The sequence below is a fragment of the Pseudorca crassidens genome, chromosome 15 (assembly GCF_039906515.1).
Source record: "Pseudorca crassidens isolate mPseCra1 chromosome 15, mPseCra1.hap1, whole genome shotgun sequence".
Classification (NCBI taxonomy): domain Eukaryota; kingdom Metazoa; phylum Chordata; class Mammalia; order Artiodactyla; family Delphinidae; genus Pseudorca; species Pseudorca crassidens.
In genome coordinates this window covers 60578030-60602235 of record NC_090310.1, presented here as the reverse complement: position 1 = coordinate 60602235, position 24206 = coordinate 60578030, and the positions used below count along the sequence as shown (strand labels likewise).

Sequence of the window (24206 nt, the reverse complement as noted above, 5' to 3'; positions counted from 1 at the left end):
TGCATCTACTGAGATTATTGTACGGTTTTTATCCTTCAATTTGTTAATGTGGTGTATCACATTGATTGATTTGCGTATACTGAAGAATCCTTGCATTTCTGGGATAAACCCCACTTGATCATGGTGTATGATCCTTTTAATGTGCTGCTGGATTCTGTTTGCTAGTATTTTGTTGAGGATTTTTGCATCTATATTCATCAGTGATATTGGCCTGTAGTTTTCTTTTTTTATGACATCTCTGTCTTGTTTTGGTATCAGGGTGTTGGTGACCTTGTAGAATGAGTTTGGGAGTGTTCCTCCCTCTGCTATATTTTGGAAGAGTTTGAGAAGGATAAGTGTTAGCTCTTCTCTAAATGTTGCATAGAATTCATCTGTGAATCCATCTGGTCCTGCACTTTTGTTTGTTGGAAGATTTTTAATCACAGTTTCAATTTCAGTGCTGTGATTGGTCTGTTTATATTTTCTATTTCTTCCTGGTTCAGTCTCAGAAGGTCGTGCCTTTCTAAGAATTTGTCCATATTAGCACTTGACATGAGGTGGAGAAGAAGGAGGATGAAATTAGGAGTCAAAGGTTTAGATTTGAGTCTGGCTTCTGCTAAGACACAGAATCTATCTGGGCCTCCATTCTCTTCCTTATAACATGGCAGTTGTACTAAAATCTGCTCCTAGGAGCCCGGTAAGGATCAGGGGAGATGGTGAGTATAAAAGCAAATGTTGTGATAATTGTACAAATATTTAACAATGTTAATAATATTTGCTGCTATTGATAAGATTGAAAAATATTTCCTTAATCTTGCATATCCGACTCTTGAGGCCTTTCTAAGATGGGTTTCTTAACTGAAAAAAAGGAAGGGACCAAAATGGCAGCATGTAGAGCAGAGTGTGGCAAGCAGGGAAGCCCGCATCCTAGTTCCAGGTGTTGGGGCTCACTGTTCTCTTTGGTGGAAGGAAGAAGTGGGACAAATGACCTTCAATGCTCTTCTAGTTCTGAGCCCAGGCCAGTTTATCCTGTGACCATAGGCAAATCATTTCTCCAAAGGCCTCAGTTCTCCCATATGTAAAAGGCAGGTTTGGGCTGAATGAACTTTCTGGGCCACTTCCTTTCTGAGGACTTATGCAACTCCCCGGGGACCTGCCCTCTGTCCTTCTTGTTTCCTGGCAGGCAAACCACGGGACCTGCCCTCTGTGCTCTTGTTTCCTGGCAGGCAAACTCCGGGACCTTCCCTCTGTGCTCTTGTTTCCTGGCAGGCAAACTCCGGGACCTTCCCTCTGTGCTCTTGTTTCCTGGCAGGCAAACCCCGGGACCTGCCCTCTGTGCTCTTGTTCCCTGGCATGCTCTTGGTGCCTGTGCTCTTGTGCACACCGCCAGCCTTCTGGTGGTGGCTTCTTCTCTTCCTTGTTTGGTTTTTCAGCCACACACTCACAGGTGGCTGAGTGACAGCTTGACAGAGTGAACCAACCCTTCCGTCAAGAGGCATCACGGATGCACTGAGCGGGGCTGCCTTCTGATGTCCCTTCCTCATGCCCCAGGATCGTGTCCTCAGCCTGTTTCCGGGCAGAGCTGGCCTCCCCCACCCTCTCCCACTGTCTTCACGCTGGTGCTTCCCATAAACTCACGTGCAGTCTTTTCCTGAGAAGGCTACCTGCTCTCCTCTGCCTGGAATGGCTCTCTCTGGTCTTTTCCTGCCTCCCCCTCAATAAATAACTCTTTTTAATCTCCGCAATCGGTGGCCATCACTTGTTCTGCAGCTCTTTCCAGCTCTTATGAGTTTCTGCTTTTAAAACAAGTTCAGCTTCTCCCTAAGCTGCTCCCTCTCTTCCTGAGGGCTTGGAGTCTCCAGTCCTGACCAGTTCCCACCCCTCCGACAGACATTGCGTGAAATGAGCACTGACATGAACTGTGAGGGACTTTTACAAGTCTACTCTCCCTCCAAGGTTTTGCTTTATTTGTTTGTTTGGGTGGGAGTGGAAAATTTGGACATAAACACATTGAAGTTGAGGCTTTGATATTAGTTCCGAAGGGGCCCTTCCTTCTGTCCAGCCTTGAGTTAACATCATTGTCACCAGTATCAGTAACAACAATATCCTGAAGGCAAGACCCAGAGACACCCTGGTGTCACTGAACTGGAGGATTCATCAGAGACAGGGTAACATAGATAGGCCTCTGCTGTCCAGCAGACCCGGGTTCAGATCCTGCTTTGCTACTTGTTAGCTGTGTACCCTTGTCAAGTTCCTTAGCTTCTCTAACTAAGCCTCTGGTTTCTTATTTATAAAATGGAATTGTACTATCTCCCTGGGAGGATTGTTGCGAGGTTTAAAAGTCAACTGATGTGAAACACTTGGCACAAGGCCTGGTGTCAGGAAACGGTGGCCAGCCATGCAGACTCACACACTCCCCTCCTGAGGAAACGTCACTAACAGAGTCAGATCGTGTATCGTTAGGTGCCTGATGCATGACACTGGACAAGTTCCAGAGGCTCACACGGAGAGAAGTCAATGCACCTTGTCATTTACAAAGAGCTTTTACGTGTATCATCACATGATTCCTCAGAACGCTCTGGAGGGTGAGCAGTGCTGGCATCATCATACCCATTTTTCAGAGAAGAAACCTTAGGCTCAGAGATGTTAAGTGATCTGCCCAAGGTCCATGTGATTATAAAGATATGTGCTCATGAAATGTGTCTGGGGCTTAAACCTAGGTTTGCTTGTTTCATCACAAACCCTTTTTCCACAACATACTGGAATGACCAGGAGGAGAGGAGACACTTGCTTTGGGCCTTGGAAGCGATGAGACCTTGATACAGTAGGAATAGGGAAGGTGTTCCAGGCAGGGGCATTTTATAAACAGGTATAGAGGCAGGGACAATCATGTGGGGTTCCAGGAAAAATGATTAGACATGCTTTGCTGAATAGGAGAGTTCGTGTAAGAGTGGTAGGAAAAAACAGAATTAAACCGGACATTCGCTGAAGTGAATGCCAGACTAAGGAACTTGAGCTGTGATAGGCCATGGGGAGCCACTGGGAGCCATCGAAGCTTTCAGAAGAGGGGAGCACATGATCTCATCAAGAGGAGAGGCCTCTAAATCATGACTCACCAAGAATGGTTGGAGAGACGGACGTCTAACCTAGAGAAGAACAGACTTATTGGGAGAGATGGGGGTGTTTGCCAGACTTGGGGGAGAACACGATGGCTGTTGGGTGAAGAGGGGGATGGGGGACTCAGGTGGGATCAGTGAGGGGTGGGGAGAAGCAGCGAGGATCAATGGGCAGAAGCTCTAAGGAGACAGATTCTCAGTTCAAAGGAGAAGAACTTTCTGGTCCTTTCAACGCACTTTAAACCCCAGTTCCTGAGAGCCCACGGTGTGCTCTGGGCACAGTGATGCACTGGGGATGGCGCAGTGATGGATCTGGAAAAAAGCTCCTGCCTTCACAGAACTCCTATGAAATGGGGGAAGATATGCCTTAAACAGAATCATCCCAGAAATGGATGTTACAGCCAGAGCTGTCTGGTTCGTGTATGGGCTGCTTTGAGACTGTGAGTTCCCTGTCACCGGAGTTTTCAAGAGAAATGTGTCAGGAAAGGGGATTCTTACACTGGGAAAAAGGCTGAGTAGATGACTTCTCATAAGGTTTTGTACCTTTACACGTGTAGTGAAATCTTCAGCAACTCTAAATCCCTTAATTAGAGGGAGAAAAAAAGGCAAATGATCAAATAGCGTCTCCTTTTTTTTTAAAGCCCATATTTGCATGTTCCATCCTAATGGAGTCTGAGGTGCAGAAAGCGTGGCCAAGCAGGAATTTCATCATGCGTGTGGCTGGGTGACTCCACCTGTGAATTGAAAATCATTAGCTGAAATTGTGACACAGCATGCCAATTACAGCATTATCCCCGCCTGCAGGCTGGGGCTGTGGCTGCATCTGTGGCCGTGGTACAATCCTCCAGCAGCTAATGTGAAGTCAGCTCAGAGCAAGGAGGCAAGGCCCCACTGCTGGGCAGTTAGCAGACTGCAGGGAGCCGGGCCAGAGCGGCAGGCAGGGCGGAGGGACGCCGGCACCACCCTTCTATAGGGGAGTGTCATATCTACGATTTCAGAGTTCTGAACCTCACAACAGCACTGGGAGGTGTGTGCATAGGCTGATGAGGAAACTGAGGCTCAGAGAAGGAAAAGGATTCTGCCAAAGTCACACAGTGGGCAAGCCCCAGAGCCCGGTGTTTAGTTGGGCTCCTCTGAATCCAACTTGGGCATCTTTCTACCACACCACCCTGGGGTCAAGACTGATCAGCTACAGATCTTTCCAAGGGGAAACCAAGGGGCCGGTGGGCAGGCACCACTGTCCACACTGTGGGTCCCATCGCGAAATCTATGACACTCGTTACTGCGGGGTGCTGTACGGGCAATGAGCATACCAATAGCATCAGTGCTACCGTGTTATGCTGAGTGGTGACAGAAGTGATGCCGAGCACTTGTATTCATGCTCTCCTTCGATCCTCGTGGGGCTTGTATCTCAGCTTTACTGATGAGGGAACGGAGGCTCCAAGAGTTGAGGTGGTGGCACAGCCGAGTTTGGACCCCGGTCTGTGTGACTTCAGGATTCTTCAAGGGCAGCACTGCCTCCCTGTCCCCTTGTCAGTTTTTCCTGCCAGGTCACTGAAAGGGATGCCCAGGGTCCAATTCTTGGCTGCCAGGCCAACAACAGCAGTAGTAGTAATAAGCAGCCCCTCCCCCCATTTCTTTATCCCTCGCTTGAGGGCTTGTGCAGCCCTTCACATCCGCTCATCCCCTTGGAATCACGCAGCTCTCGGGGTCTCTGGCAGGACTGACTCAGCATAGTGAGGGCCTTGCCCAGAGTGCCAGCCAGTGCCACGGCAGGGGCCAGGATGCATGCCACACACCCAGCTGCTGCTGGGGCCAGCTCTCCCCGCCATTACCTCTCTACACTCTGCTCTCTTCCGAGTCATCTGCCAGAGCCAACAGTGGCCACAGTCCACGAGGCCATGGGTACAGAGCCGCCAGAGGCCTGGGAAAGGCTGAGGTCCCACGTCACTTAGGCGGCCAACCTCCAGGTTAAGCAGATGGGCTCTGGAGTCGCTCACATATGGGTGTGAATCTCCTGGTCACACAGACTTGTGTTAACCCATTTCTCCCTCCCATAAGATAGCAAAATGGTACCCATGCCATAGGACTGATCTGAAGACAAGAAAAGGTAATACATGTGAAGCGTTTAGACAGTGCCTGCCCAGGGTGGGCTCTACATTGATGGTAATTATTTCCACCTTTACACTGATTGTTTGATCCACTCATTCAAAAATATGTGTGCTCCTGCCGTGTGACAAGCCTATGCTCTGTTCTGAGAAGATGTGGATAACACACAGCCTGGACCTTCAGAGAGTGAGTGATGGGGACAGACCTAACCAGATTGCCCCAGTGCAGGGAGATGCATTTGGTAAGAGAGGCTCTAAGATGTACCAAGTGCTGTGGGAGCCCAGAGCACAGAGACACAATGCGGATGCCTCTTTCCCCGTCCGCCTGTCTATTCACTCTCACTTCTCTCAAGATCCAGCATTCCCACCTTCTCCCTAGCGCCCTAACAGTGTCCTGGTGCTTCCCTCCCCCTCCAAGCTTGGGGGAAGCCTTGGGAATCTCCACTCTGTCATGGACCCTTGGAGCACTATCACGTTTTAACAGTCCCTTGTCTGTCACAGGAAACCTTGGAACTTGTAAACAGCCACAATAGGATCTTTTGAAAAATATATCCCCTTAAAACAACAAACAAGCAAATAAAATACGTAGAATGAGAGTCTCCCTCTCCTTCATGTAACCAGTATAGAAGCTAGGCTCAGAGATGGTCCGTGACTTACCCTCCAGTGTTACGGAGAGTACATGGCAGAGCCAGAATGAAAGCATGCCACAGCTACAGGTTCAGGGGCTGTCCCCACTGCCTCATTAAAAAGAACAGTCCCCCCCTACCCCTCCCCACATCTGAATCAAACCGACATTTGATTCCAGGTGACAACTGGATTTAATCCATTATGGTGCACATCCGTGCACTTCCCACTCACATCACCTATTTGATTATTCCCCCACTTATCGAGTTGAGAAGGGTGGGCATGCCTCCACTCTAGTCAGAGGAGGCTTCCAAGGTTTCAAGGTTTAGTGATAGCCCAGGACCCAGCCAGCATCGGAACTGAGTGCTTCTAACCCCAAATCAAATGCACTTTCTGGCACACTGCAACCTGAACAGTGAACCGTGATGAGCATCTCACGCCCCTCATGCAAGTGGAGACCATCAGCGTGTGCAGATGGTGAGAAAGGACTAGGCAATTTTCTGCTTGCATTCTGGGGAGACATTTCTTTGACCTCCCCAAGGGACTTCTCAGCATCAGCTCTGGACAAACTACTTCAAGAAAAGCATGACATCGGGCTTCCCTGGTGACGCAGCGGTTGAGAGTCCGCCTGCCGATGCAGGGGACACGGGTTTGTGCCCCGGTCCGGGAGGATCCCATATGCCACGGAGCGGCTGGGTCCATGAGCCATGGCCACTGAGCCTGCACGTCTGGAGCCTGTGCTCCGCAACGGGAGAGGCCACAACAGTGAGAGGCCCGCGTACCGTAAAAAAACAAGAGAAAAACATGACATCATTTCCTAAACCCTACGATCCAGGAAGTTGCTCATCTTGAAAAAAAAATCATAAACTCAAACTCTGCATGTTTTTTCTTACCTCCCCTCTTCTCCCCAAGCTGGTCTTGCACAAGCAGCATGACCTTCCATTGGGTGACAAGTATGTGGTTAGTGAAACGCTTACAGGTACTACAGGAAGGACCTGTAATGAGGTGGATGCCTCACCCACCTCATTAGGACTCTCACTGGGGTGTGTAGGAGAAGCTTCTATAAATGGTAAGGTGATCCCAGCGGCCAGTCTCCCCACACCATCTGTGCCATTCCCAGACGAACCCAGAGAGGAGGCAAAGGAAGGTGAAACATGTCTGGTGAGTACATGGAATCTTCTCTGCCAGCCCCCGCTGGATGCCCATGCTTCTGGGCCGACTGAGAGGCAAGAGTGTCCAGCTCGGGACAGCTGCCTTGGGAACTCTGAAGGCTAGACCTTGATATTTTAGGGTTCTCTTTCTCAGTGGCTGCCTATTCCCTCTAGCATGGTCCCGGAGATAGAGCGTGTTTGGGATGGAGTCCTGAATAATGGGCAGGGTCTTCAACGCAGCTGGAGGTCACGTCCCCTTAGACAGACAGACAAGCTTTGCCTTTTCAAGCCAGCTGGTACCTGCTTTCTGTGTTTCTCAGTGCAGTTTTACCAGCTGTCAGTCACTCTGGCAAAGAAAAGTACATCTCAGGGCTACAAGGGAGGGAGGGAGTGACAGCATGTGAGTTGATTTAAAAGAAACCATTGGCAGCGCCGGAATTCTCCTAAGTAAACTACACATCCAGAAGCACCAGCAAGCTCTTTAAAAGTGACTTGGTGAGCTGGAACCGCCAGGAGCAGAAGGGAGCAGGTGTGCCGAGGACAGTTCCTACCAGCGGCCCCTGGGAAGGGGGTGAAACATCACTGCTGGGGAGCTCAGGTTCTCTGGCTCTGAGGTCACTTTGAGGACTGGGCTCGGCTTTGACGGCGCCCCTGCTAAGCAGCAGGCTAATTATTGCCTGTCATGGGTGCTCTGCCCAGTGGTTTGGCAGCTACACCAAATCCAAACAAGGCAAGAGTCAAACCGGTAAAATACTGTGAATGGTGGTTAGGTCTGCAGGAAGGTTTGCCCAAGAAATCGCTGAGCATGATGCAAACGGGCAATGCTGGTTACTTCAGAAGTCACAAAGACCAGGACAGGGTGGCAGCAAAAAGGACCATTCCCTTATCCCCAGCTTCCTCCCGTGAGCATGCAGCAGTGCTGGGTTGCTAAGAAGGGGAACTTTGGATCCTGTAGACTTTAGCAAGAGGGGATGCCAGCTGTCAGCCAGGCCATCTCCCTCCCTCTGGAGGAGATGGTGGCCCAGGAAGGTACAGACACTTACCGGGGTCCCACAGAAAGCTGATAGCAGGGCCCAGACTCGGTTCTAGTAGCACCCTTTCCACTGTGTCCTACTATCAGAGCCGAGCTTATCCATGAGTGCGGGTGACGTCTGCGACACAGGAAAGCAATACTGAACCTGGTTCCTCATTTGAGCCTGAGCCTCTGCTGCCGCTGAGCCTCAGGCTCCCGATTCAAGACAAAGGGCTTGAAATGGATAGACTTCCAGGCTCCTGCCAGTACTGACAGCTCTCTCACCATGAAAGGGCACCCGGGACAGAGAGCAATGGGCCCCAGCAGAGGCTCACCCTCTGGGGGCATGTGCACCCACAGCAGCCTGCCCACCAGGAGACCTGCATGACGTCCTGAGGGGCCCAGTGTGTCAGTGCCTGTGACTCATGGAATTGAGCTCTTAAGGCTCAACTTCTGGATCCACCAGATATTCTAAGGTCACAGTGAAATGTGGACGATGGTCAGTTCAGAGAAAATCAAATTTTTAAAAAGAGAGACAGGGAAACACCTTCACTCCTTTGAAGCTCTCACACCTGAGTTCCTGGCCCGTCCTGGTCAGTCAGCCAAGCAGGTTTCAGAAAATGGTTCCTGAATGAATGGGTTCACTTACTGGACACCCAGGGAAAGAGCCACGAGGCGCGGTGGAGCACAGAGATCATGAGCTGCGGTCTCCGCCCTCGTGGGGCTCGAAGTGGATTGTCATTAGGCTGTGTTACAAATCCAAATAAGAGCCAGGGGGCCAAGAGGAGGAGGGGATTAATCTTGGCCATGGTTTGGGGTAGGAAAGACCCTGGGACCCAGGTGGCACTTGGTATGGACGATGAGTTGGACTCAGTCAGAAGTAGTTTTGTGGGGGCTTCCCTGGTGGTGCAGTGCTTAAGAATCCGCCTGCCAATGCAGGGGACACGGCTTCAAGCCCTGGTCTGGGAAGATCCCACATGCCGCGGAGCAACTAAGCCCGTGTGCCACAACTACTGAGCCTGTGCTCTAGGGCCCACGAGCCACAACTACTGGGCCCACGTGACACAACTACTGAAGCCCATGTACTTAGAGCCCGTGCTCCACAACAAGAGAAGCCACCTCAATGAGAAGCCCACACACCGCAACGAAGAGTAGCTCGCGCTCGCCACAACGAGAGAAAGCCCGCGTGCAGCAATGAAGACCCAATGCAGCCAAAAAAACAAATTAATTAATTTTTTTTAAAAAAGTAGTTTTGTGGAATGAGGAGTGTTCTGGGCGGAGGGAACAGGAAAAGAAACGTGGGTGGTTGGGCACGTGTGACCCAGGGGACTATCAGGGTCACAGCGTGCTGGTCTGAGAGGGCTGCGTCTAGCTCCCAAGTTAAGGTTCGTGTTGGAATCCGGGGTGTGCGGTTACTCCGCCTCCCGGAGTGGGGGATGATGTGGTGGAGGAAGGCCTGGCAGCCTTCTGCACAGAGTGGTCGGGCACCATCTGCCTGCCAGGCACCGAGGCCAGAGCCCCACGCCAGACAGGAATGCAGGCTGTGGATACAGACGCTGGGCCCAGTGTGGAGGGGAAGCATTGTTCCCCATCCTTGAAGCCACTCGGAGGCCCTGGGTCAGAGGCAGGATCCCCAAGGTTCCAACCTGGATGCAGACCTCTGCCTGCAGGAGGCCAGAACCTCTGTGCTGAGGACTGACGCCCTGTCCCGCTGGGATGGTGCGCTTTCCTGCCAGCCGCTTTGCTGGGCAGAGCGCTGGCTTCAGGACTTACCCTCTCTGGCCTCAAGCCCCAGTGTGCAGAGGACCCGTGCCGTTCTGGGCTGTGGGTCTGCACAGAAGCCCTTTCCTGGGAGCTGGGATGCCAGCGGCTCTTTCCCCATTTCCAAGCCCCTGCGCTGTGTCCGTGCTGCTCTGTTCACCTCAGAGAACTTCTCGGCTTAGCCTCCACCCTGCTGGGCTGCGCTCCACAGCTGGAGCAATGGTTCCTTCCCCAGGGCCCACGTGTTGGCCTGGGATGTGAGCTGGAGTGAGGAAGTAAGGAACGGGGACTCAGGTCTCTGGATCGCTGAAGTAAGGAACGGGGACTCAGGTCTCTGGTAGGGGCTGAGGGGGATTCCGAAGGAGTCTGCACTCGTCTCTCTCAGCCTGTTTTCCTCCTTTGTAAACAGGAGATGGTGACTGCCCCATCTGCCTCCCTCTCAGAGCAGCTGTGTGGCTCAGGGGAGAGAATTCACTGAAAGGAGCTTTGATTAGTGTAAACGCTATGTAGGCCTAAGGCAGTGATTCTCAGTCCTGGCTCTGGCTCCGAATTAGAATCACCAGGAGGGTTTAAGGGAAAAAAATCAACGCTGTCCCTAACGCAGAGATCGAGATCCTGATTTCGTGGGTCAGTGGTGGGGCTTAGGCTAATATGAATTCTCCAAATGATCCTTGGACTCAGTGAGGGTCTAAGAGATCTTAAACTCTCTCTGGAAGTGAAGGGGGCCCAGAATCCTTCTTCCTTCCTCTCCTCTCATGCTGACCATATAATGTCGAGGCGGGGAGGAAGCTGTGGGTGGCCCTTTCTCTCTGGCAGCTTCCTGGAACTGTGCCCAGGTCATGCCACCACCACGACCTCAGCTGGCTGCCGGGTGGCAGCGTGGAAATTGCGTGTGGTCAGGCCGCACCAGCTCCCAGTCCGGGCTCAGGCCAGGCTCTGCCTGAGCAAGTGATATTTGGCAAGTGACATCACCTGACTGGACTTTCAAATCACTCATCTGTGAAATGAGAATGACAACATAGAAGGGTTTGTAACTATAAAAGAACACATGCTCACACATGCTTAGCAGTGTCTGCACATCTGAGGCCCTCAATGGCAGCCCATGAGAAAGCTCAAACCCTCCTCTATCCTGTGTTGCTGGTGCCATTATGTGTGGGATCCTAAGGCATTTGTATGCCCCTACCAGAGGGCCAGGCCCTAGTGATGGGCACACGTGGGATCCCAACAAAAGCCCTACAAGGGAGGATGTTTGGTTTCACTGTCCCCTTCTACAGAGATGCTGAGACCTTGCTCAAGGCTGCTCAGACCATCCGTTCAGGACTCATTCATCCCGGGATCCTCAGCAGCCCCTCATTCAGCCACCCAGGGAACCCCCATTTCCCCACGACCAGGGTGCCAAGAAATTGTACCACCCATGCTGCACAGGGATTGAAAATGTCTGAATGTGGGAGAAAGGTGAAGGGAAGCAGCACAGCCTAGAGAGAGAGAAAGAACAGAGTGGCAAGGGCTGGAGCGAGTGGGGGTCCTGCCAGGAGCTGGAAACATCCCGGTGCCTGGAGCTGAGGGGGACATTGGGAATGACTCACAGCCCACCAGTGACCAAGATCTAAGACCTGGTTTCTGAGCCAAGCTCTGCCTCTAAACTACCCTGTGACCTCAGCAGATGGCTTCCCCTTCCAACGCCTCAGCTTTCTTACCTGTCATATGGGAATATTGGATCACATCACTGTTTTTCAAGCTGCCAGTTGTCACCCATTAGCAAGTTGTGAAATCAGTTTAGTGGATTGTGATCAGCAAATTAAAAAAAAAACAAACAGAAAATATCAGTGCATTGTACATAGTAAGGGTTAGTATTTTTTTGTGAAGCTTTACGTCAATCATAGACCCATGTGTGTAAGCAATGTACAAAATGTATTTCTGTATTAATGAAGTCTCTAACAAAAAGCTTGAAGACACTTGGCTAGATGACTTTTAATATATCTCTCAGCCCTAATTAACTCTAGAAATCTGTAAGATTAAAAAAAATCTTAGTCTAGAGAAGAGACCTAGGGAATAGGGTCTGGGCAGGTGGGGAAGATGCAGCCCCTAGAGTATCATTATGTGATGGGCACCTGCCAGCAGCTCTCTGTGGTCCTCCCGGAAACAGCAAGTGAAAACCCCAGTCCCACACCTGCAACCAAGTCATCCTCCCCACCTGCTGCAGGTGACTCGATTACAGAGCCCAGCTGATAAGGATGGAGACGGTTGCCTAGTGAGCCCGCTTTCACAATCTGGAATCTGTTCTGTGCTTCTCATGTTACCCCTGCCAAAGGTGGACCACAGAAGAAGGGGAGGTTACATTATCAGGTATATGTAATTAGGTTTAGCTGTGAATGACAGTGAACCCCAAATAACAATGGCTTAGAGAAATAAACAAGACAGAAGTTTACTTCTTCCCTACACAATAGGCCTGGATGTAGGCCATTCTGGTGGAGAGGACAGCTGCACAATCCCCAGGGGCCTGGGCTCTGTGCAGTTCCCCACTCTGATGTCCTGAGGGCATGCGTGGTCTAGAGTTGAGTCTACATCACACCCACACCCCGGGCAGCAGGTGGAAGAAGATGGAAGTGAGCAGGCTAAGGGCATTTGCCAACTTTTGAAAAAGAGGTTTCCTCAGAAGGATTGAAAACAGGTATTCAAACAAATACTTGCAAATGAATGTTCATAGCAGCACTATTTACAATAGCCCAAAGGTAGAAACAACCCAAATGTCCCTCAACTGATGAATGGATGAACAAAATACAGTATATAAACATAGTGGAATATTATTCAGCCATAAAGAAGGAAGGAGCTACTGATAAATGCTACCACATGGATGAACCTTGAAAACATTATGCTAAGTGAAAAACCAGACTCAAAGACTACGTACACGTGTGACTCGATTGATATGAAATGACCAAAATAGGCAAATCCAGGGGAACAGAAAGTAGATTAATGGTTGCCAGGGGCTGCAGTTAGCGGGGAATGGGGAGTGACTGCAGATGAGTGGGGGATATATTTGGGGTTGATGCAAAAGTTCTGAAAGTAGATAGTGGTGATGGTTGTACAACATTGTGAATATACTAAATGCCACCGAATTGTATGCTTTAAATGGTTAAAACAGTGAATTTCACCTCAATTTAAGAAAAAGAGGTTTCCTAGAAGTTAATACACATCACTATACCTACAAGTCATTGCCCAGAACTCATTCACATGACCCCCAGCTGCAGGGGAGCCTGGGCATTAACATGGGGGATTTTATTACCAAGAAAGAAGGAGCAAGTGAATACTGGGATAGACTTTTTTTTTTTTTTGCAGTACGCGGGCCTCTCACTGTTGTGGCCTCTCCCATTGTGGAGCACAGGCTCTGGACGCGCAGGCTCAGCGGCCATGGCTTACGGGCCCAGCCGCTCCGCGGCACGTGGGATCTTCCTGGACCGGGGCATGAACCCGTGTCCCCTGCATCAGCAGGCGGACTCTCAACCACTGCGCCACCAGGGAAGCCCTGGGATAGACATTTGTCAGTTGCTACCACATTAGTGTTGCTGGTGGCACTGATATTCTCAGGAAAAAAATATTGGGGAAATTGCCCCCGGCCTGATGGTAGAGTTAAGCAGTGACTCAAGGAGGCGGTGTGGGATTGTGAGACGGGCCCTGGATGAGAGTTCAGAAACATCCCACTGTGGGCAAACCACCTCCTGGGCCTCCACGTCCTCACAGCCAGAATAAGGGTGTGGGGAGATGCTCGGTCTCCAAGGCTTCTCCCTTGGAGAGTCTGTGTTTTTGAGTCAATTGTAAGGGCGAAGCCACTCTCCTTTCATCCCTGCCCTTCATCCAGGCAGGTGTAAAAAACAGCTCTGAGGCTCATAAACATCCATGGAGTTGTAAACTCAAGAAGAAACTTGGATGGCTGTGCACCTCCCCTACCCCCTGCCCTACCCTTTCTGGAACACTCTGGCTGTGATTAGTGCTATGCCAAGGGGTGGTGGGTGGGAGAACAAAGGCCCTGGATAATCCACAGACAGGATCATCAGATCCTTGATTTGGGGCTGGCAGAAACGATCCTAGGGCTCACACGTGGGGCGGTGACCGAGGGAGGCAGGAACCACCTGGGGACTTTGGGAGCGTGCACTCAGCATGCCGTCCCCCTCGGGATTCAGGGATGCTCCTCTTCTACTCACCTCCCAGTAGAATGCCCTTTGGAACACATTTCCCCTTCCAGGTGCTCACTCTCTCCTCCGTGTCAGGATGCAAATGCCAGAAGGGAGGACAATGCACAGTGAGGGCTTCTCACCACCTGGGTCCCCCTCCCAGGTGGAGAACAGGGGACCATGGCAACAGGGAGGGTCAGTAAGACCTGGGTTCAGAATCCTGGCTCTGCCAATCATTAGGTATATGACCTCGAATAAGGTATCAGTTTCTTTCTTTTTTTTTTTAGTTGAAGTATACTTGATCTACGATGTTCTGTTAGTTTCAGGCATACAGCAAAGTGATTTGGTTATACTTATATATACATTCTTTTCCATTATAGGTTATTACAAGATATTGAATATAGTTCCCTGTGCTATACAGTAGGACCTTGTTGTTTATCTATTTTATATATAGTAGTGTGTATCTGCTAATCCCCCCCTCAGTTTGCAGTTTCTGTAAGATTTCATCGATGACAGGTGTAAGGTGCTCTATGTACTGTTTTGGGTTTTTTTTTTAGCAATACAAAAGGTAAATATTTTTTCAGAACAAAACTTTAAACAATCGATTTTACATTCTAAGCCACGAGGAAATCGCAAAACATAAAGGAGAGACAAAAACTAAAAGAAAAGCAGTGTACTGTCTTTTTTACTTGAACTTGATAACACTTAGTAGACCCAATGCCCTCTAGCTTGGTCTATTTCCCAAGTACATTTCAGAGTTAACAGCTCCCCTGGAATTCCGTCTTTCTCCTGAAAGTCCGGAGGTTGCAGATGAGCTCCAGTCCGCTGCTTCTCTGGGGACACTAGCTATTGAGGCTAAGATGCAAATGCAAACCTTTACTCAGGAGCACCTCTATTTCTCACTGATGGCAATGAACAGGGAAGGGGAAGGCCACAAAGAAGTGGGGCCACTTTAATCCAGATACGGTACCCAAGGGGGCAATGAGTACACCCTGGATTATGTTCCTTTGTCCCTTCCGTATCTCCCAAGTATTCTGAAGCTCCTGCCAAATCTTCTGCTTCCTTCCCCAGATGATTTCTTAGCATTCCCCTGGGCTCATTATTCTGGAAAGAGCAGACTTTCTGGGCCCTCAAGTGTTGAGGAAAATGTTGTGAGGTGTGAGAGGTAGTGGAATGAGCACCGGGCTTGGGGTCAGGGAACTCTACTCTAAGCTAGCTCTGGCACCAGACAGCTATGTGATTTTTGACCCAGTCATTTAACCTCTCTGGTCCTGTTTCATCTGTTGGAAAACCAGTGGATTGGTCTAGACCAATTTTTAGGTCCTTTCCAGCAGGAAAATTCCAGATTCGATTCCATGATTCTGTGAAGAATGGCTTCTGAGCCACTGAAAGCGCTGTCACAAAGTCCATGCATTTTAATGCCATAAGAGAGGCCCTTGGCCACCATTCAGAGTCTATTGACTCAGGTTACATACACTTCTAACAACACTGGTTTCACAAATTCTCAGACCACGGAGATTAGAAGCAGCAAATTAAAAGGGGACGGGATGAGCTTCAAAAGATAGACACCCTGACAGAAGCCAGGGTCAACAATATTCTCAATTCAACAAACATTGATCTTCAAAAACAATAAAAAATGGTTTAAAAAAAAAAAGGTTTGGCACTTAAGAGGGGTAAGCTGGCTCTGTGTTCACCCTGGCAGGCAGGCGGGTGTTCAGTGCCCAGCCACGCCGGTTAGCTGAGCTGCCACGGAATTGTGAACCGCTTTGGGACGCTGGGCAAAGGCGTGTCCTCGTTTGCCACAAAGGTTACACACGATGCCCTTCCGGCAGTAAGGGCTCAGGTGCCCCTCCTCCCCGCACCCGAAGGGGTGCTCTGTGTACTGTTAAGAGCAGTTGACACATAGGAGACTGATGACAAATGCGTCATGCTCTTCCTCACCCTCCAGCTCAGAGAAGCTCTGCATGTCCCACGAGCACCCCATGAAGGAGCAAGACTCCTTCATGCCGGGGCTTATGCTGGGAGAGGCAGAGATGACCATCTCAGTCATCCCAGGACTTCACCTAGTCCGCGCAAAGTGCCCTTCGTCTCCTTTCGGTGTCTCTGCAGCCAAGGCACCCTGGAGCTCAGTCTTCTTCATCATTTTCCCTGCAGACAAGCCACTGCGTTCTGGCATGAAAGGGAGACATCGCTACTATTTTTCTGATAGTTAGAATTGTTTTATTTTTCAGGACTTAAGCAAACCTAGGTACACTGGCTGTGTGTACTTTTGCATGTTGATTCATCTTTTTTTCATATAGCAAACAGTGCATAACCCTCGGCACAGCAAAGAAGGAGGTGGGCCTGTTGGAGGGAAGGCAGAAGCTGGCTATAGATGGGAGTCGCTGCCACCCCTCTTTCCTCACCCCTGTGCTTGACTGAGGCTGTCTGGGGATATAATTGTTGCTCTCCAAGAGTCCATGGTCAAGAATAATAAGCTTCTCCTGGGGAGAAGGCGCATATCCTTTAGGGTTTGGGAGCGGGGAAGAATCTCCAGGGGGGCTTGTGTGACCTCAGACCACACATTTCTAAGAGCTCTTCTTTTTTTCTAAAACGAGAGAGTGAGTGAAGCTCTACCGGATCCCATGCACAGAAGGCAGTGAGCACAGTTTGTAAGAGGCAGGGGTTTAAAAGGTGGGGACGTTGCCCTAAAGAGTCCTAGCTTTTAGCAAACCAGCCTCTGCAAGTCACGTAGAGCTTGATGTTTGCCAGAGGGTGCCTGAGATCTGAGCTGTCGCCATTCAATGTCTGCATTCAGGAGCGTTCATCCTCTTCTGTCCCACCTTCTCTCCGTTTGCCTTGCCCTTCATTCAATAGATATTTTTGATTGCATGAATGTTTTAGTTTCTCTGAGTAAAGAAAAACTTAATTTATTCTTTCAATAACCATTTGTTCAATGAATGAATGAACAAGTGGGCATTTGAATGAATGAATCTTTAGTACTCCAAGTGGAGGTGAGATCACCTCCTGAGCCCTGCTTCAGCAGCAGCCTTTGGCTCATCACCCGAGTCTGCGTCCCACTCAAGAGAGTGTCTCTTACGAGCCTCTGCCCATCTCCGGAGTTGCTTGGATGGGAGCCCCCAGCCCCAGGCCTGCCCTGGAGCCACGCCCTCCCTGCCTCCCCTTTCTACTCTGTGCAAAGCCTCTGCTCTAGCCGAATGAGACACCTGCTCTCCTGGGCCTTGGGCCTCTCTGCCTGTTGCCTGGAACGCACCTGACAAAATTCTCTCTTCCCTCAAGGCCCAGCATTTTCAATGAATTTTTTCTGATCCCTATAACTGAAAGTGATTCTTACCTACATCTCCTAGACACCTTTTCTGGGGGAGATTGGATTTACCTCATTCCACCATTCATTCTGACATGTTGTCTTATGCACTCCTGAAGCTCTTTGAGGATTCAAACTACTTTTCATACATTTCACACCCCCAACATTGTGCTTTACGTAGTGTTCTATAAATAATATGTATTCTCTATTTGTTTATTGAACAAATACCCCATATACACCTTTCCTTATAGACTAAATTTAGAGCTCTAGTCATGATAGTCATTGCATGACATTAGTTTTATGTTTGTTTGCTCATTTATTCCCTCGGTTGTTTGTCTAACTGTCCTAATACAGTCAAGCAATGTGCTAGGCATCAGAAGATAAAGTTCAAGAAGGCACATTCTGATGAACACAGACAGACACGTATAAACAAGAGCTGTGCCTGGTGCTGGGATGGGCTACTCCACTCCCATCATAGCCATGGCCACATCATAAAGACAGAGACCACTTCCATTTGCAGAAGAATGGGTGGTGAACATCTCAAATGTAGCTCAAAGGAATTAAATATCTCAAAAGGTTTAAATTGGCTAAACTCCTCGTATCTCCTGGAATCTTTCTTCTCTGAAACCCTTCTCAGCTTAGCTCCCTCACCTCCACAATCACCTGAGAAGTTTGGGGGTGGATTTTGAGGTGTTAGTCCTCAGGGTCTTATCCAGGGATCTCACGGCCTTAGGCCACTCTTGCCAGTGAGCATTTGAAAGACCTTCCAGGCCAGTGATTGCCCAATGTCCAGCCTCGAAATGCTTGTCAGGGTTACACAATCCTCCTCAGCATCAGATGCTCAGGCCAACACCGAGGTGTTGCACATATAAAGTACAGATGACACAGCTAAATGTTTGCTGGGTGTTGGAGTGATAGAAGACACCTGGTATCTGGGAGGACACAAAGGAAAAAGCAAGGAAGCCAAACCAGGGTGGTGGATTCGAGAGAAGTAGCCTCCTCCCAGTTCTACGTGAGCCCCCATCCACAAAGGAAGGAGGATAAAGTGGACAGAATTGGTTACTCAGTTCTCCTGGCCAGTTGGGTGAAGCTACTTCTTTGAGAGCTGAGTGACAGTTGGCCAGGGGGAGGGGGAAGTGGGACTAGTGTGTGCAGAGCTTCAGCAGCCTGAAAAGGCAGATGGGAATAGGTTGTAAAGTGCTTGCTATGCTTGCATTTTCATGTGATTCTTCCTAGAATATTCTTCCCCAGCGAGCCCTGTCCAAAAGCAGTCTCTTTGGTAACTTACACTTTTTCCCCCACACCACCATCCCTTGCCTCTGAGGATCTCAAGTCTTCTTTTCTGTCTCATGGCTTTAGGACTCCAGAGTGTCGACTGGCAGATAAGCCTCAATGAGCAGGCACATCACACAGACAAGTTCTCCAGCCAGGAGCTTGTCGTGCGGAGAGGCCAACTCTTCTACATGTCATTGACCGTATACCGATGTCTCGGCTGTAACAGAAGTGCGACATTCACAGCTTCCACAGGTACCTGCTCCCTGCTCTCCCAGCCAACACACATCTGAGTAGACCTCGGGGCTGTGCATCCGAGGGATGGTGGTGGTGGTGGCCCCGGGCTTTAGCCCAGCTCTACCATTGACTTGGTGTGACCTTGAGCAAGTTTCGGCCTGTCTCTGAGTCTGAGGGTCACGGTCTTCACATCAAGAGGGATTTGGCCCACGTGGTCTCTCCAGCTGCTTCCAGCGCCATAACACAATGCTTCATTGTATGATGTCTCCCAAAGGGCCCCGGCAGTTATATTGGAATCTGGTTTCTCCCCACAGTCTGGCCAACACTACTTGGTTTCCATTGTCCTATGCCTTCTTTTACAGGGCCTTACCCCTCAGAGTCGGCCAAGACAAAGGCTGTGTTTCCACTCTCCAACAGGATAAGTGGCACTGGCTGGGGTGCACAACTTCTGAACAACAAGAACAATGTTCTGAGCATCTCTATCCTCAGTCCTGCCGATGCACCCATAGGAAGATACACGCTGAGCATTGAGATCTCCTATGAGGGCAATGACTCCACTATGGAAGTTGGAACATTCATACTGCTCTTTAACCCCTGGTTGCAAGGTAGGCACCTAGCCACCCACACTCCCAGCCATCAGCCAAGCGATGCCCATGGAAAGGAGACGGGGGGAATGATTTTCATGGACTCAGGTTTGATTAGGGAAAGTTTCTGGAATATGGAAACCGCACAGAAGCTAGAAGTCAGAAGCCAGGGGTTTGAGTCCAGCTCTGCCACTTAACCAGCTTTGTGTGTCTGACAGTCACTCTACCCTTCCAAGCATCAAATTCCTCACCATTAAATGGACATCCTGCTATTTCTGGAGCTATTGCAGGGATCTCATGGGCTTTTGAAAACTGTATAGTACGGTGTAATGACCACAGCACAATTCTGCAGTGTGGAGATAGCTTGTGCCTGAAGAAGCAAGTGTTTCATTCCCAAGGGTCTCATTTTCAGATTCTCAGGTCATTCCAGCTTCTTTTTCAAGCTCATAGTTCCCATAATATGAGGTGGAAGCATTATAGCCCAAGGCTTCACTCCTCAGTGGAGGTTGGGTGAAGGGTTGCAGGTGGGGCTTGCTCCAGCCCCCAGGAGGATACTCAGGACTGAGAGGACGACTGGTCTCTATAGTCCTCTCTATAACCCCTAATATCTGCTTTTTGTGTCAAACAGCCGATAGTGTCTTTATGAGTAACCATGATGAGAGAGAGGAGTATGTTCAGGAAGATGCTGGCGTCATCTTCGTGGGAAGAACAAGTTACATTAGCGTGATTGGCTGGAACTATGGACAGGTAAAAAGATCATAAAGCCTGGTGGTAATGTCCCTATTATACCCAAGAAGCTCAGCCGCTGGCCCCACAGATAGGTGGAAGTTCCCAAATCTGTCCATTCGCCTGCCTTCTCTTCATTCGTCCATTCAGAAGGCATTTACTGATGACCTACTATGTGCCAGGCCCCAAGCTGCACACTATGGATACAGGAGATGGATAAGACAGATTTCCTGTCTTTGAGGAGGTCACAATCTAGTGGGCAAAACAGACACGTAACTAAATTGATGCAATGAAGTGTTATTGGTACCATGATGCACAAATGAGGATAAGGCCCAGTAGAGACACTTGGGACAATAATGTAGTTTCTGTTATTCATTCTAGGTAAGAATGTGAGGAAGCTTCCTTGGCGTGTGCATTCGACCTTTCAAAGGTCCTTCATTAGTATGACATCTGAGTCCACAGAGTTCCCAGGTTTGCTCAGCCTGAAAAACATCCAGGGATTCCCTCCACCTTTTCTTTTCTCCAGTAGACAAATGAAGACATTACAAGGAAGTGCCTTGGGTGGGGTACCTTGCATGTCCAGCAGGGGGTGGACAGGTGCATTCTCTGCCATGTCCAGACCCCATTCTGTAGTCAACCAGAGCACATCTGCCGTATATTTTATATGTTGAGTTTTATATGTTGGGTTCTGTGTTAAATTTCATTCAAAAAGAAAGTGGGATGGGGTGGGTAAGGGCATAAGGTGCACCCGGGGATGGAAGGGAAGATATTTTTGAAGGGCGAGATCTGGGTAAGCCTCTCTTAGAAAAGAACTTTTGATCAGAAACCTGAAGGAGGCAAAGGAGCCAGATAGATCTCTTGGGGAAGAGCACTGGAGGTCGAAGGAACTGCACATGCAAAGACCCTAAGGCAAGAAAGAGCTTGGCCTTCTCCATTTGAGAAGCAATGACAAAAATAAGTCTTATTTTGTGAAAATGGCTTCAAATTCCAATTTAATGAGACATTTTATCTTTTTAATCAGTTCCCCCAAAGTCTGAGTAATATGCTCAAGATCAATGTCAGATCTAGATGGAAACTTTGAGATGAGCTCAGTCTGACCCCCTGTTATAAAGATGGACAAATTGAGGCCCAGACAGGCCAAGTGATTGCTCTCAAGTTCATAACAGTGAGGGAGTGCCATTAACTTTAGGGGCCTCAGTTCAAGGCCCTGTGTATAGCGAGAGTTCTGGATGAGTTTGCAGGGTTAAAGCCCAAGTTGGGTGGTTGTTCCTCAGATTCTCTCAGCTCTGGAGGCTGTGGAGTAGAAGGATCTGGGCAGAGCCCATGGTTCTTACCAGTGTAGCCCCCGTGCCTTCAATAAGCTGATACTATTTGTCATTTCTTTCATCGTAACATATGGTCCCATTTTGAACAGTTTGAAGAAGGCATTCTGAACATTTGCCTCTCTCTGCTGGATAATAGTCTGAATTTTCGCCGTGACCCTGCTACTGATGTGGCCCGCAGAGACGATCCCCAGTATATTGGCCGGGTGCTGAGTGCAATGGTGAGTGATGAGAAAACCATAATAACTAGTTATTCCTGTATATCAAACCCAGCTATGGGGTAGGCACAACCACTTATAGCGTTGGTTGACATCTCACAAAATGTAGTTGTGGCTGTTACCATCCCATTTCGCACGCGTGGAGCCTCTACATTAAAGAACATTCCTGAGACACACAGCGAGTGGGTGGCAAAGGCAGAACTGGACCCAGGCTGCCTGGCTCCAAAGCCCTTTCCACTGTATTGCGAGGCCTTCCTCCAGTGACGAAGGATTTGGTCTTTGGGTGTCTGCCAGGACCAGAAGGAGGCAACGCTGAGAATTTGCTCCATCCCTGGGGCTCCTGGGAAAGGGGGTAAGCTCCTGAGTGAGCCTGAAGCGTTAACCTCCTTTGCTCTGACTCATCCCATCCTCAGCACAGAGGGCTCCAGTGCCAGTGGGGAGGGCAGAGGCCAACACAGTCATTGTCTAGATGCGGAAACTGATGCCAGGGGGCTGAAGTGACTCACTCACAGCCTCAGCCTGTGAGTCTGGCCAGAACAAGGCCTCCAGCTGCCCGCCCAGGGCCTCCTTCACTTGTCCAGTCCCTCCACGTGAGAAACCTGTCCCCACTTCCCCAGACACATGTGCACGTGCACTCAGAGGCACACATAAGCTGGATGCTGGAGGAATGCACTGCTCTGTAGTCAGTGTGCAGAGAGCACCTCCATCAGAAATTATCCAAACAAGGGATAGCCCGCTCAAAAGTTACAAAGTAAAAAGCTAAAAGTCAGAGAGTTCTTGAACTTTAACCCTCTGAAACTAAATGATTACTCAGGAGTGTCTTTACCTTTTTTTTTTTTTTGATTAATGGACTAGGCATTTTAAGTCTCTTTTGAGTTGGGAGAATATCCAAGCTAACAAGCTAGTTACATGGTTAGAAATTTGAATGACCTTCTGACTGCATGATAGATATCGGGGGTCATCAGACAGCACTTCTTAACCCAAACTTCACAGGACAGCTGTGGGGAGGCCCAGGCAATGTGGAGGTGCTGAGGAAATGGTGGGGACCAAGGCAGCTGGGAAGAGTGCAGAGAGGGAGTGGGGCCTGGGCCCAACATGGAAAACCAAGTGGCCCAGGAGGGGGTGGATTAAAGCCAACGCCAAGGTCGAGGGAAGCTGGATTCAGGCACTTTAGGAAGTTGAGCCTCCTCAGCTCAGGAGAGGGGAGGGGAGGCAGCTGGCTCCAGTAGCTGCTGACTCACCCCTGCCCTCCAGACAAACCACTTGATCTCAGAGCTGGGTGCCTCAGCGGAACCTCCCCACTCTCTCTCCAGCCCTCCTGGTTGGGCTGGGCCACGAGCGAATTATGGCCTGTGTGGGGCTTTGAAACCTCAGCTTTCAGTCAGAGATGACCCTGCTGATTACCACTTTGGAGGCTGATGCACCTGTGACTCAGGAGATGGGGATGGGCCGTGCAATCTTCCATCTTGAAGGAGCCCCATCTGGCCCCATCCTGCTATTCCAGCCCAGACCATCCTGGAGGGGCTGTGGAGCTCACCCACCACACGGAGGGACCGCGGAAGGCTGGATCAGCCTGTCCTGGGCAAGGATCCTTCCATTTCCAGACTGTTCGTCCTCATAGGCCTTGCCCTTGTGGCCCCCACTGAGAGAGGGAGCCGTTCTCACTGTAAGGTTGGGATAAATGCTAGTCAAAGTTTCATAAACTCTGAAAACGTGGCTGCTGGAAGACAGCTGAGGAAGTACTTGTTTCTAAAGTTCCCTGTGTTGGAAGGTGAAGAATGAAGGCCCAGAGAGGGGAATCGACTCCCGCGCAAGCAGTCACCCAGCTGACAAGCAGCCAGGCTGGGCTTGCAACTCGGGTTTCTTCTTCTTCTTTTTTTTTTATTTTTTATTGGAGTAGGGTTGCTTTACAATGTTATGTTAGTTTCTGCTGTAAGCAAAGTGAATCAGTTAGACGTATACATCTATCCTCTCTTTTTCAGATTTCCTTCCCATTTAGGTCACCACAGAGCATTGAGTAGATCTCCCTGTGCTATACAGTAGGTTCTCATTAGTTATCTATTATTTTACTTTATTTAAAAAAATTTTTTAAATTGGGGTATAGTTGTTTTACAGTGTTGTGTTAGTTTCTACTGTACAGCAAAGTGGAGTTCCCTGTGCGATACAGCGGGTTCTTATTAGTTATCTGTTTTATACCTAGTAGTGTGTGTATGTCAATCCCAATCTCCCAATTCATCCCACCACCCCCTTTCCCCCCTTGGTAACCATATATTCGTTCTGTACATCTGTGTGTCTAGTTCTGCTTTGCAAATACGTTCATCTGTACCATTTTTCTAGATTGCACATATAAGCGATAATATACGATACGTGTTTTTCTCTCAGGTTTCTCCTTTTTTCATTCTCTTTTAACTTTTTGTCATGGAACAGTTCAGACTTTCACTAAAGTAGAGGAAAAAGTAAAATGAACTCTTACGTACCCATCACCGGCTTCAGCCATTACCCACTCAAGGCCATTCTTGTTTCATCTCTGTCCCTTCCTCCACAGATTGTTTGATAAATCCCAGACATTATATCATTTCATCCCTAAATATTTCAATATGAGTCTATAAAAGACTAAGACTAA

General features: G+C 49.3%; 1 protein-coding gene across 1 annotated transcript in view; it reads left to right on the top strand.

The window, feature by feature from the left end:
* Positions 1–6889: 6889 nt before the first annotated feature.
* TGM3 (transglutaminase 3) overlaps positions 6890–24206 on the top strand; it is a 43322-nt gene continuing 26005 nt past the window's right edge. Inside the window, exons 1-5 of the mRNA XM_067707677.1 lie at positions 6890–6988; positions 18584–18751; positions 19096–19338; positions 19946–20064; positions 21458–21586. Of these exons, the coding sequence (XP_067563778.1) occupies positions 6982–6988; positions 18584–18751; positions 19096–19338; positions 19946–20064; positions 21458–21586 (666 nt within the window). The 5' untranslated portion in view covers positions 6890–6981. The remainder of the gene's footprint in view (positions 6989–18583; positions 18752–19095; positions 19339–19945; positions 20065–21457; positions 21587–24206) is intronic.